Source organism: Cebidichthys violaceus, unplaced genomic scaffold (genome assembly GCF_023349555.1).
Source record: "Cebidichthys violaceus isolate CVI_PGR_0920_01 unplaced genomic scaffold, fCebVio1.0.p SCAF_16, whole genome shotgun sequence".
Classification (NCBI taxonomy): domain Eukaryota; kingdom Metazoa; phylum Chordata; class Actinopteri; order Perciformes; family Stichaeidae; genus Cebidichthys; species Cebidichthys violaceus.
Window position 1 is genome coordinate 3,804,253 of NW_027176329.1, and position 15,097 is coordinate 3,819,349.

Genomic DNA, 15,097 nt, shown 5'->3' on the forward strand with positions numbered 1-15,097 from the left:
TAAAGTGAGGTCTGTAGAGATGGCTGAGACGAGTGTCACCTTTCACCTCATACATAGGCACTTGACCCATTGCTACTATAATAAATATTGATCAGTACAACATTAAGATGTGCACAGTGAATATCAGTCTTTCATATTTGAATCAAAAACTATTATTTCAGTGTTACTCTTGTGTAATTGAGAGGAGTTTTGGAACTATGTTTCAAGGTCTCTATTAAACTCCATCATTCCATTTCTGGAAGTAGTAATAGTGGAATTTTGAGGGGAAAGTAGTGTCCCATGACAGTCTTCCTTTTCCAGAGGATTTTCTACCTAAACTCCAGATTTGTTTCTCCAATGTTTTCTGCTTAAAAGTGACCACATTCAAACACAGTGAATTGAATATACTGACTACAGAATCTATTTACAGCTTCAATCCAAATTTGTTAGCGGGGACCTTATATGGGTCACACTGTTATGTGATAAACCCCTCCTCCATGATTGTGGAAAATGTTGCGACAAACCTAACCCAACAGGAACAAACATTTTGCATACGCAACGGCTCAGGGGTTTACAAGGTGACAGGAAACCACAGGTTTCACATAGAGTTTCATCCACCTCTACAAAACTCCAGACCTCTCCACCCCTTCAATCCCTCCTCCCTCCTGATCCTCCCTGAGCCTCCACGAGGCTCGCCCAGACAGGTAGAAAGTTCAATGGGAATCCTGCATTGCCTCATTATCCAGCCACTGTTGCATAACTCTGGTGTTTTCTTTTCTTTCTGAACTCCTCGCATCACATTTTCACATGCATGTGCTAACTGGTCCCCATGTGACTAAAGTCATCTCTTATTCTCTGGAATGGTTTCTATTTGAATTTCCATATTGGATAGAGGTCAGCAGGTTCACTGCTTCTGTTTGGATCAGATGACTTCCTCATTTCAGCGAAAATGGATGGTAGTTTTTCAAAGTTTGGACTCAGTCCCTTAGTTTAAATGGATGGACTTCTTAATGCTACACTGATATTCTAGACTATAGTACGCTTTTAACTTTGTGCCAACAGTTTGTGTTCGTCCCTTTGCTGTTTAAACAGAGTCATCATGTGCACAAAGTGAGCTCCATAAAGGGTTCTCCCAGTTTGTTGTGAAAGAACTGGACTGGCCTGCACAGAGCCATATTTATCATAGGAATAAGAGACATTTATCAAGCAACTTACGCCTTCTCACAGCCAAGCTCACTTATTATTCATCATGTCCCGAGAAATCTGTATCTGAATAACATACTGAAAAAGTATGTTATTCTTAAGTTTGTGTGTATGACTATAAGTGGGTGGTTTTTCACTTTATCTTTCTCAAGTAAAGTCCAAAAATGTTACTGCTCATGGTGTCACAATCACATGTTCAACTATCACATGCGGCTGTAATGTTCAGTTATCCAAATACTAACACAAACAGTACAATGTAGTTTAGATAGATGCTGTACATACATGTTTTTCATCTGGCTCTATCAAAAAGGATTTGACTAGATGCCCAAAACTATTACTACTATGACAAATGGAATTTTAAAGACCAACATTCTATTATAAAATTACTCTCACTTGAAAGGTGTTAAGAATGGAATCAAACCAAGAAGGGAAGACATGGGGTTTCCCCTGGCTCTCCTCAAACAACCTCCTCAGAATTATCACCTGAAACATTCCTCCACATTATCACCTTTTCTTGTGGTTGACATTACTGAATGAGTGATGTGCTGCTTGCTTCCCCTAAAATGGAAGGAAAGCTGCAGGCAGGTCAGCCATTTTGGCCTCCTGGGATACATTCGGTAGACTGACAATAGGCCAGATATTAGTTATTATCTGTATCTGAGGAGGACAAACAATAGGTGATGCCAGCTCAGAGCAAGTTTGAACCCCCCCTCCAGAAAGTATTAGGTTAAAGAGAGGAACTTGCGCAACATGTTCACTGCACAGCATCGCAAACAGGAAAACCAAATGCCCAGACTAGCTCCAGAGTATGACCTAGTTCATGCATGAGGTGAACGACTCACTGAAGGTTTATTAGATAGACAGATAGATAGATAGATAGATAGATAGATAGATAGATAGATAGATAGATAGATAGATAGATAGATAGATAGAGATAGATAGATAGATAGATAGATAGAGATAGATAGATAGATAGATAGATAGACAGACAGACAGACAGACAGACAGACAGACAGACAGACAGACTGACTGATAGATAGATAGATAGATAGATAGATAGATAGATAGATAGATAGATAGATAGATAGATAGACAGACAGACAGACAGACAGACAGACAGACAGACAGACAGACAGATAGATAGATAGATAGATAGATAGATAGATAGATAGATAGATAGATAGACAGACAGACAGACAGACAGACAGACAGACAGACAGATAGATAGATAGATAGATAGATAAATAGATAGTAACTTTATTGATCCCGCGAGGGGAAATTATTTAGTTGCAAGCAGCAATAGGATACAGAGCAGCAATAGCTTACAGTACAAATCTTATTATATATATATATATATATATATATATATATATATATATATATATAAAAAAAAAAAAATGCACATTTCAATACACAATATATACAATTATAATAACAGAGTAAAGATATTATATAAAAATTGCACACTATATACACAATGAATAGAATAACAGAATAATATTAAATCAACTAAATAAACAGTAGTGCAAAGGTTTAACCACCAGTGAATGATTTGGCCTGAGGTGATTTGTTATAGAGTCTTATAGCAGTAGGCAGGAATGTTCTCCTGTATCTGTCCTTGTAACAGCAGAGCTGGATCAGTCTGTTGGAGAAAGTGCTCCGCTGTCCCTGCAGTAGGTGGTGGAGAGGGTGGTCCTGGTTATCCAATATGGATAATAGTTTCTTCAGTGTCCTCCTCTCCACCACCTTTTCCAGAGTGTCCAGTTTGCAGCCGATGATGGAGCCGGCCTTCTTAATCAGTTTATTAAGTCTGTTGGTGTCTCCGGCTCCAATGCTGCTCCCCCAGCAGACTACAGCAAAGTGAAGTGCACTGGCCACAACAGACTGGTAGAACATCTCCAACATCTTACTGCACACGTTGAAGGATCCAAGTTTCCTCAAGAAAAAGAGTCGACTCATCCCCTTCTTGTACACAGCGTTGATGTTGGCCTTCCAGCTCAGTCTGCTGTCGATGGAAACACCCAGGTACTTGTACTCCTTCACCATGTCCACGTCCTCTCCCAGAACTCTCAGTGGCTGTGGAGCCGTCGTCCTCCTCCCGAAGTCGACCACCATCTCTCTGGTCTTGGCCAGGTTCAGAAGCAGGTGATTTCTACCGGCCCACTCCACAAAGTCATCCACCACTGCCCTGTACTCCTCCTCCCGTCCGTCCCTTATACACCCGACCACTGCAGAGTCATCAGAGAACTTCTGCAGATGGCATGACCCCGAGTTGTACTGGAAGTCAGTGGTGTACAAGGTGAACAGGAAGGGAGACAGAACAGTTCCCTGTGGGGCTCCAGTATCACTGACCACCGTATCAGACAGCACACGGCCCAGTCGGACAAACTGTGGTCTGCCTGTGAGGTAGTCAGTGATCCAGGAGACGGTGGACGCGTTAACCCCCACCACCCGCAGCTTCTCACTCAGTAGCACTGGTTGGATTACATACATAATTATTACATACATAATGTAGGGGAAGAGACAGCATAAATGAATGGCAATCCACAATAACTTGAAATTGTATAGACTGAAGCAAAAGAGAAAGTAAGTAATGATTTGGCCTCAAAATGAACATGAAGGCACACCATCGACACCATTGTGATGTCGGAACAGTTTTTCTAAAACTGCAATCAATCGATGGTGATCAGGTGACTGCTCTGGTCCTCTCGCCACAGGAGTTTGAACATGGTGGACAGTCAAACAGGGACGACTGAGCTCAGTGATTGAGCGGGTTGTCCTTCAATCAGATGATCGGCGGTTCGATCCCCGGCTTCGCTAGTCTATGACGATGTGTCCTTGGACAAGACACTACACCCTAAATTGCTCCCGTAGGCTTTGCCTATGGGTGTAAAGTCTATTTACCATTTACATTATGGACAGTGATTAACTAGATCAGCAGTCCAATAAAAAAACACCACTCAGGAGCACCCAAGTGACTGACAACAGTCAGAAGAGCCCACTCTGCCACACACAGTCACATAAAGGCAACCATCCTGTCCATTTCATTTCCTTGTATGGTAAGTTCCTGCAGCTGGAGGTCAGCATGCCAAGGCTTTTGCCCGCCATAGGCTGCCAAATGATTTCGGCCCTTCTTGTGAGCGTGACCTCCCTTATTGGCAAACCCATGGTTCAGGTGACCAGGCACCTGCAAGCACCCTACCCAGGCAGGCCTGGCTTCAGTATGGGAAAAGGTCAAGTTTTTGAGTTTTATACTTTCTCCATGCATTTTGCCCTATCCAGATGTTTTCTGGTCTAAGAGGTACTGCATCAAATGAAAAGAGCCAAATAACCGTTCAACTAATGTCAAAGAATTACTGATGTAATCAAGTTGTAATTATGTGTGAGCAGCAGTATATTCTTTGTGTAGCCCACTTCTTACCAGCAGAATATCTACCAGGGATATGTGGATGAGGAAGCTGAGCAGTGTGAGCCAATCTACGAAAAAACACAGTGTATTTGTAGGTTTGGGGACAAGTTTCAAGTTTTCTTTTTCATATGAAGGGAATTTACTTTTTGTGGCAGAAATAGAAACCAAAAAACCGGGGGATGTACTGCAACGAGGAGACTTTTCTTCTCCGTAATTCTTTTCAAATTGTAATGCAAAATGAGATGCAGAAACTTAGTAAAAGTATACTTCTGTAGACCACAAGAGGAGGGGTAAAAATAATGTCATGTTTTTATTTAGCATACTCTACGCTGCTAAAATCACCCTCATTGGAAAAGGAAGTTTAGTCATTCTCACTGAATGAGATTTTGTTTTCAAAGCTGTAATGTTCCTCTTTATTTACTTCATACATTACTATTTATCAAGTTAAATAAACGCTCAGAAATACTCAGTCCATCTGTTCTTGTTTAATTGCTACAGTAAATATTTACAATCAGCATATTATAATCAAGTTTAAATACAGTATTGTGAGTGCCCAGATTTCACTATCACTGTTTAATCAATGATAGGAAGAGTTTTGTACAGTATGTGAAACTACTTATCCCTCAGGTTGAACTGTGAAATAATCCAGTTATTGAAGTATAAAAAGAGATAATTCATTATTATTGTAGTTAAACAGATTCAAAACACATCAATCTAACTAACTCATTTAGAGTTAGGCCCCGATCACACCAAGGTGCGTCGCTAGAAACTGCAAAACCATTGTCTTCCTATGGTACAGTGTGAGAACGAAGGGGGAATGCATCTAATGTGATTGTTGTATGTAGGCACAGTGTGTGAGGGAGCAAGTGAGGGATCGAACATTACGTTACAGTCATTTAGCAGACGCTTTTATCCAAAGCGACTTACAATAAGTGTATTCAACACAGGTATTCAAGAGAACTACTAGTCACCGGAAGTCATAAGTGCATCTCCTTTGTTTACACAAGCATCTAAGAGCATGAAACAGAGCATAAACCAGAGCAAAAACAAGAAGAAGAGGCGAGGGGATCGGGTCAAGGGAGCACGTGGTGGGGCGGTTAGATGTAACAAGGTTGAGAACTTCGTTAGGGGAGAGGGGAGCAAGATAGGGTAAGATGGGGCATGGAGAGGGGAGGGATAGCTGAGGGGTAAGAGCTGGACAGGGTAGAGAGGGAGCGGGTGGACAGGGAGAGGGGGGCTGAGAGAAGGAGGATCTGATATCGTTCACCTTCTTGTCAAAGAAGTTGGCGAAATCATCAGGGAGAAGGGAGGAATTAGGAGGAAAATTGATAAAGCATCAGCTTGATCAGCTTGTTAGCTAGCCAGTAGCATCCGACTGGCATGTGGCAGCTAACTTTCAGTATCTGTAACCTTGGAATCATTTTTTATCAAACCCTCTCTTTTGAACGCCACGTCAATCACATCACAAAAAATGATTTCATCTCAAAAACATCGCCCGTCTCCGCCCCTCCCTCTCCTCCACAGCACTCATCCACACCTTCATCACCTCTCGACTGGACTACTGCAACAGCATCCTGTACGGCTCACCCACCAAAATCATCAACAAACTACGAAACATCCAGAACTCAGCTGCCCGTCTGCTCTCCCACTCCACCAGAGATCAGATCACCCCAGTCCTTCAGAACCTCCACTGGCTCCACATAGAGCAGAGAAGAAGTTCCAGATTCTCCTCATCACATACAAAGCCCTTCACAACCTCGCCCCTTCATACCTTAAGGCCTCCTGCATCGACACGCTCCCAACCGCAACCTCAGCCAACCTCCTTACCCCTCCTACTCTGTCCAAGCATCGGACCTGGGGGGACAGGGCCTTCTCCATCACTGCCCCCTCCCTCCGAAACTCCCTCCCCCAACACCTCAGACATTCTACGTCACTCGGCACTTTCAAAACTGCACTTAAAACTCACCGATTTAAATCTGCTTTTAACCTGTGAAGTTCTGTATGTTTTTGTGCTGTTCCTTACTGATATGTCATCTATTTATTTTACATTGTAATGGCTTTTATTGTTTCTGTTTTGACCATGTAAAGTGTCTTTGAGTACCTTTTAAAGCGCTATACAAATAAAATGTATTATTATTATTGAGGGATGTGCGCCTTGTTTTTAGCCATCATTCATATCAATAATGATACCATTGACCTCATGGGTCAAGAAATGCAAGCTGCCATACAGGTTTTAAATAAACCCCCAGGTTAGATAAATGTATTTGGAAAAATGATTACATACATTTGACTAGTGCTCTTGCTGTAGTTGTGTGCGTATAGTTTCCATATGTAATGTGGTATTACTAGACATGTTGAGTTTTATCCTCCGTATAAGGTTTTAGCTCAAATATCTTATCCGTTGTTAACTGTATACAACCTGTCTGATCATCTGCTCAAGATATATTTTAAACAACACTAATCATCTTATCTGGTAAACCATCAGTGATCTCATTTAGCTGCCGTGATACTCCACCCAAAATATATTTAGAGTATGACAGCTTTTACAGCCACATGAAATGTGGCTGTAAAAAATGTAAGAATGAAAAGTCTGATCCTCATGACGGAGTCACATGGTTGATTTGAGACCTGTGATATGACCACAAAACCCTCCTTAATTAACTTGACAACTGCAGCTATTTTGCACAAGCTTCACTTTGTACACTGTTTTATATATAAATTAAATTAAAACGGTAAATGTTCCTTCTACATTATCTCTACCAAGAAGGTTGGTTTTCAGGCTTCTTGTGGGATAGAAAAAGGGTTTTCTATACAACGTGGTGGCAGATAAGCCTGGGGCCACAGATCTACTGATTACTCTTTGGTGCTGATCCAGATCTGGGATTTCTGCCAAGCGATTATCATTTGTTATCCATGAAATAAAAAGAGCTACAGACTTGGTTCCATATCTCTGGGGGGGTGTATTTGCACGGTCAAGAAGTCAATCCAAACTGAAGTAATACTGTAGAATGGCTGTTTGTTAGTTGAGCTTCCACTACAGCAGACAGCTGCTCTAAAGGGTTGTTTTGAAATGCTGTGGTATAAATGTTTATAAAATCTGAGTCAATCTGAATAATAACTCTCCCACACTCCTGTCTCCAATAGACACGACTCATTGCTACTCATCAGAGTCGTTACTGCTACTATGTATCTATATATAGTATATGTACAGATGCTCTGTGATGTTGTCATAGCCACCATGTTAACCTAATAACCTAAACGACTATGAAAATAATTTTGTTTCAGGTAATCAGAGTTTAAGTCATACATCGCGTCGAAAACGTCAATTCCAATTTTATGTTCCGATAGGTATATACTGTATAGGAATCATTTAATTCATCTATTTATCATGAAAACATGTTTTATCAGTGTTTGTTTTTACATTCTAAAATATTTCTATTTTGACCCACACATGAAAAGCTGAACTGCGTTGACCCTGCGTTCCCGCTGGTCGATTTATATATAAATAAAGGAAGCGAGACAATGCATGGTAGATATTATCAATGACACAATGTCATGTTGCAGTTAATTAGTATTCTGGTAGTGTGAGTAATTTTTTGCAATGTTGTCAAATACAGCAGATGTTTTGATGAATAAGTGAATGATGTTTCTGTGGTTTGCTACCCCTCACTTTAACCCAGTTTCCATATGTTTGACCTACATAGAGATGACCAGTACACCACAGCATACGTAACACTCGATTGGGTAAAATGTGAAATTTTTTTGGTTTAAAATTTCAGAGAAAATTACTGCAGGTGCGTTTGGTATGCAGGTGTATGGCAGACTGAGTATAAGGGTGTTTGAGACCATGTCAGGGTGTCAATGTGTGTATCCTTGTGTGTGTTTGTGTGTGTGTGTGAATCTCTGTGGGTGTGTGTGTGTGTGTGTGTGTGTGTGTGTGTGTGTACACTGAGGTGTGAAAGGGGGTTGTGTGTATGTGCTCATGGGATAACACAGTCATAAATATGCTGTGTGTGTAGGAGTGTGTGGTGTGTAAGATCCTCCCAGTCTCTGGGTCTCTCTTCCTCATCAAATCTCCATTCACTCACATTGAGTGACATCACTGGAGTTTCCCCGAAGGTAACTGGTTTTAAAAGAGACGCTCGCTTGAGCGACAGTAGAAGAAGAACGACTGCTCTCAATACAGCGTCGAAGAGCTCAGCTTTACTTGAAGTGATAAACGGAACTCATTCAAAACAATGGAAGGTGAATGCAAGGTACTGCTGGACGCCACTGTCCACACAGAAGCCAGGAGAGAAACAACGCGAGCCAAACCGAGCTCAAAGCAAACCACGGCCCTGCTGGTGTTCACACTCTGCCTTGTGGCTGCTGCTGCTGCCGCTGCTGTTCTCTTCTTCAACAGGCATGACAAGGTAGGAACACAAGTCTTGCATTAGTCTCTGCATTATCGAAAGGGACTCACCTGAACCCAGCCATCCTTAACAGTCTCTCTATCTTTCTCTTCTTGAAACAGAGCCCAGGACACAGTGAAGAACATTATGGTGAGAACCTTTCCTTTAATTGACTTAATTTGACCCTTGTTGAGACACTTATTACTTATTAAGTGAAAAGTGGAGCTGTTATTCTAAACTTCTTTCTTATCTTCTTTCCAGATCTTCGACGCACATTGAGGCAGATTTCAGATGTGAGAGCAGCCATTCATTTAGAAGGTAAATATAAGCAATCAATTCAGCATCAAAGAATACCTGGGGCTGTTTGATACATATAACAAGAGCGATGTGAGAAAATTGATCGCAGAAGTATTTTCAATTATTTTGGGCTTTTAGTCTTAACTTTTGGTTTTCTCAGTCCAGTAGGTCTGAAACCAAAGGTTCTTGAGGGGGTTAGAGTTAGTAATCCTTCAGGAAGTTCTAAGGCTTCTCGATTGAGCTCCAGGGCTTCTTCGGGGAAGTTCTTGGGGTTACCTCTTATTTATTTATTCCTGAGTCATGTTAAAGACAAACTTCCATTTCATTATGAAGGATAGTAACATTCTTTTGAATCCTCCCTGTCCTTGTTGTTTGCCTTAAAATACTCCATTCTTTTCTCGATAATCATCTCGCAATCCTCTTCAACAGGACGATACAACTCTACTATGAAGACCTCAGTGGAATGGAGGAATGCGGTGGACCAGTCCCACTCTCAAGGAGGGCTGAAACTCAACAACAACCAAATTGTGATTCCTCAAAGTGGCCTCTACTTCGTTTACAGCCAGGCGTCGTTCCGGGTCAAGTGCAGCAGCAGCGATACTGATGATGTCACCTCGCAGCCCATCGTCCACGTGAGTCACACTGTGAAGCGCAGGTCCAGTTCAATGGGGACTGGGGAACGGACCATCCTGCACTCCATCCGCAGTGTCTGCCAAAAGAAAGCCAGCAGCAATCCAGATGAGGAGGGGAGCTGGTTCTCCTCTGTGTACATGGGAGCTGTGTTCGACCTGGAGAAGTTCGACAGACTAAGGACGGTGACGGAAGAGAAGATGCTGCCGGGCCTGGAGGAGGAGTCGGGGAAGACATTCTTCGGTGTGTTTGCTTTGTGAGGACAGGTGACTGACATCTAGAGGGCTCCACTGTGAGGCCTATAGCCAGTCTGTGCAACTTTCAGAATAGACTTCACACCCAAAACTTTTAGCAAGTCATTTCAAGTTTTCAAGTAAACCAAGATTAGTTAACTGTAGCAATGAACAAGGAGATCACTGTAGTGTAGTATCATAGATATCTCTATGGGTCTATAATGTTACGTACTATGTACTGGCCTTAGTGTCAATACCTTTTGATGTACTCTAATGCTCAAGCGGTCATTTGTACAAATGTATTACAACGACTGCGTATTTATTGTGTTACTACAGACTGACAGAAGAAGATTTTAAAGGATGTATTTATTCAATATAACATTGTGATATTTATTTTATTTATCTATGTATTTATTTATTTATTTATTTATGTTTTCAGTATTTGGGCTGGATTTTATACATAATTTATTTTATTTATTTATTATTATTGATTATTGATCAGCTATTTGTCACTGTATTTTTTAGTGATATTTTCAAATAATGCCATGGTGCCTGTGGTGCTGTATGAATGTTTGAATAAAAATAATTCTGAAAAGGAAAGAATAAATGAAAGGTTTGTGGTTTGTGTTAGAACTACATACAATGTTAAACTAAGAAATGTAAAAACAAAAAAACGACAATTAGCTGAATGCAGGGGCTGTCGACTGTTGGAAGAAAATATCAAATGCCGGTTGGGAGGAAGTTGCAACATTATGGTTAAATTGTAAACCGCAGGGCAAAAGAACCACATTGTTCTAAGGCTTCTGTGCACTGTGAAAGAGGCTGTAACACATAAAATAAACTGCCTTATCCAGTAAATAAAGCTCAGATAAAATCACAGAGCGAGAGAGAGAGCTACTTCATTCTCTGCTCAGGTAGACATTACAACACTATATCTTTACACAGACAATAGTTGTTTGGTCCTATATTAATGCTCAGAATATCAAATTTAGCACCTTTAAACAGTTGTTAGCGCAGAAAGGTTGCTCTTCTGCAGCTTTTGTCAACATGTACAATGGTTTCTAACAATATCCCAGTTCCACAGCCTAGAAGAAGGTATCACAGAATCCATAAAGCCCTCTTAAACCTCCCCTTCAGCATAATCAGTGTCTCTGCTGATGTCCACCCCAATGCTCAGTGTGTTCTGAACACATTTTTGCAAACATTTTGTATGGCAAAATGCACTTCTGTTTGTTGCCAGTTGCCTTGGTATTACATCAGATACCATGACTTGCCTTTGCTGGCTCTGTATTATAACTTTAGAGTGTAGTGAGAGAGTTTCCTGTGGAGTGAAAGTTCCTCAACAGCTACACTGAGTGGAAGTGAGGAGGGGAAGTCCCTGGTAATCACGGTAATCCCCCCGCTTCCTCCTCCAGCTGCCTACAGAGCGGCACCTGACACCTGCAGTGGAAAGGTGGATGTCACACCTGTATGTCAAGCTGGGTTTTTGTCCTGTCTCCACGTTTGTTTTGTGACTTCCTGTTTTATTTTGGAAATTAACTCTCCTCTCGTTTCAGGTTCCTTGCCCTTCCTCATGTGTCACCAGTCTGATTGTCTTCCCTGATTCCTGATTGTCTCCACCTGTTCCCCCACTTCCCTCATGTGTACTTATAGTCTGCGTCTCCCCTTGTCCTGTGCCAGTGTGTCATGTCCTTTTGCCTTGCACACCCGCCTCATGATATCAGCAAGTCCAAGCCTTAGTATTGTCTATCCTGTTCTTGTTTCTTGTTTCTCGTTTCTTGTTTCTTGTTTCCTCTGTAAGAGCGACCTTGTTTTGTATTTTGCCATTTTGATCATTCAGCTCTTTGAGTTGAATCAGAGCTTTTTTATTTGTAGTATTATACCTTCCTAGCGAAGTGATTTTTGGTTTGGCTTTTGCCGTTTTAACTTTACTGCACTTTGAGTTAAATCGGAGTTTTTAGTTCTGCTTTGTTAGTTTGTTTTCCTGCCTCGCTAAAAGAGGTTTTGTTTCCAGGGATTTCCCTGAGCCTTTTTGTTGAAAATAAAAGATCGTCAGTTGAACCTTAACACCTGTGTCCGAGTCCTCATCAAGAGTTCCCTCCGTGACAGTGGAGAGCGGGGTTGGTTGGCACAATGGCCGATACTTTTTAGCAAGTATTGGTCATTCACCATGTTTAAACTCAGCCAGTCCCTCTTCACATTCAACCTAAAAGTGGGAACCTTCTAACTAGTCTCACTATACTCATATTTTATTCACAGTTTTGAAATCTACAGTGTGCAAGTATGTTTGGCATCTTTTTTGTGTTCCTTCTACGATACTGTTTTTAGATATGCCACATACAAAAGAAAAACATGTTGGAAAACTAGTTTTCCGGCCCGTCAGTTGATGCTAGAGTTAGCTGTATGACTTTTTGCTGGTGGTGAGCTCATGAATCCAAAGTGTGTCTGCTTCACCTGGGACAGTATTGTTTACAGTTCCTTGTTACAAATCAACAAAGAGCAGTCAAAAACAAGACAAAGGCTTGTCCTAGCAGAACAGGAGCCACTGTGATGTAGCCAATCAGAAACCATTGTTTGCCAAATCTCATATCTCAGTAATTTATGAAAACATAATATTCTATTTATTTTTTCCTCAAAGAAATCTGTGAACAAGAGACATTGTAATTATAAGGTGTTCAAATTTAGATTGTAATACTTCTAATTTTATAATTTACCAGAGAAAGATGCCTGAACCGTTTCTACGCAACTTTCCCTTCTTACTGTCCCAACCGTCCCCCTAGCCAGTGTCCAAACTGTCCCTACCACTGTCCCAACCAACCCTACCAATCGGCCCTACCCACTATGACTTTACCAACTGTCCCAATGATCCCCACACACTGTCCCAACCAACCCTACCAACTGTCCAAGCTGTCCCTACCCACTGTCCCAACCAACCCTACCCACTGTGACTAGCAACTGTCCCAACGGTCCCTACACACTGTCCCAACCCGTCCCCCAACCCATTGTCACAGTCGTCCTTTTCAACTGTCCAAAACAGACCATACCCACTGTCCCAACCATCCAGGGCATGGACGCATTATCATGACTGTTAACAATAGACAAAGATAACAGTCAATAAGAGGTGCTAAAATTGACATGTGTCAATAAAGTTTTGTTTTGGAGAGAGTTCCACTGAGCAGAACTGATGCTCCACTGTGTATTATTCCTCTGTATTTATATTCGGGCTAGCACTGGGTATAAACGCCAGAATCGCTGTACAATTTACATCTGCTAACAGTGACCACAGGCCCTGGACACCAATTTGTCTCCCTGCACACACAAATACAACACATGCCCTCATACAGAGTTTGGTCGCACAATAGTAGAAGGCAAAAATCACACTTCATTAGGGCTTTACCTAATAGCTTTAAGATTCATTCATAACATTGCCATTCAAATTATTATTATAAATAACTGACAAAAACATTGTGTGTTATAGCCCCGATCTTTCTTACACACGCGGTGAACGTCGCGGCCTCCGTCCAAAAGTCAAAATTTAATGAAAAAAGATAGATGTAATCATTTCCAAAATTCACAACATATTTTTATTGAAAGAAATATTCGCCTTCAGACCGTATTTGTTGGTAAATAGCTTTTCAGAAACAACATTTTCACTGCGGTCAAAAAACCCAAAAAGGAAGCACGCACCTGTATTATGGTGGTATAGCAGCAACAGCTTCATGAATTACAACCACAGTAACACACATTCATATTTTTTTAAGGTGATGACATCATAAAATATAACATTCAAAGCTTCATTTCAAAACATTAATAAAAGCATCAGGTAAAAAAAAACACAAAAAAACAATGGCATTCAGTACAGCCCTACACAGCATATATTTTAATTTAGAAATGATATTTCTTATTTTTCCATGTTTAATTACTGCCCTTATCTGCCTGTTTTGTTCTCTACATGCCATGTACAGTATATATCATTAGGAGTGAAAATACACACCTTAATTTGAATAAAACCAACACCAACAAAATGTGAAAGAATACATTACAGAACATCAAATAAAGTAGAGAGCTTTATACAGTCAAAGGTGCATAGTATGAAGGCAAATCGCGCCAAGACCAAAGAAGTTGCAGTACTGTCATGAGATCTATGTCCACTTTTTGAAGCTGCAAACTTGTCATTTTGAATACAATAAGAATATTATTCCAGGTATTAACCATAGATGTTTCTCTAACTGTGTGTGGAGTGTGCTGGCTTCTCTTCCGGTGTCTCTTTTCTCATTTTCATCTGCAGCTATGCTCTCTAATGTCTCTCTCATTTCACTGTAGTTTTGCCAAATAGCTTTAGTGGCGGCAGCTCAGCAGCGCCACCAAGTGTTTGATAGTGACTTTATTGTTAAGTCTATATAGATCCTAAAAACTCACCTCCACCCATGTGTAGATGCAGAGCAGAATGAGTTCACAGATTGCAGTAAATCAAAACACTGCTGGCCTCTAGAGAATGGTTTAAAGTTTAGAGAATGGGCAACATAAGGCATAACATTGATCAATGGATTTTGCATCACAAAGCTCCTCTGCAATTACTTGCCTGTTTTTTTTTTTTCTCCTATTAAGTCGATGAACTCTTCTATTAACTCTAAAATCCCCAAATAGTTCCCGTTATAGAGCAAATTCTAGGAGCTCATTATTTCCTCTGAATGCCAGTCAGCACTTCTCATGGCTCGCTGTCCGTTGGGCAGTCGACTGTTCAAACATGTCATTTGTTAATGAAGAAAAGTGGCCACCTGGACCACTGTCTCTTGCCCAAGCGGGGTGTTCCGCTCATCGGTTGTGAATCGAAGATGCCCCTCTTTCAATAACAACCGTTTTTATTTTGTCACTGGATATAGTATCTCCCTACAGCAAAGCGTCTGAGAGGGCTGGTAGTGCTGCTTGCATCATCCACAAGGAGTGCAGGCTTC

At 41.1% G+C, this 15,097-nt stretch overlaps 1 protein-coding gene across 1 annotated transcript; it reads left to right on the forward strand.

Annotated features, from left to right (window-relative positions):
- Positions 1-8,771: 8,771 nt before the first annotated feature.
- Positions 8,772-10,581, forward strand: tnfa (tumor necrosis factor a (TNF superfamily, member 2)). The gene is made up of 4 exons (XM_068710545.1): positions 8,772-9,003; positions 9,105-9,132; positions 9,244-9,300; positions 9,709-10,581. The coding sequence occupies exons 1-4, from the start codon at positions 8,830-8,832 to the stop codon at positions 10,167-10,169; spliced, it is 720 nt and encodes a 239-aa protein (XP_068566646.1). The 5' UTR covers positions 8,772-8,829; the 3' UTR covers positions 10,170-10,581.
- Positions 10,582-15,097: the final 4,516 nt, after the last annotated feature.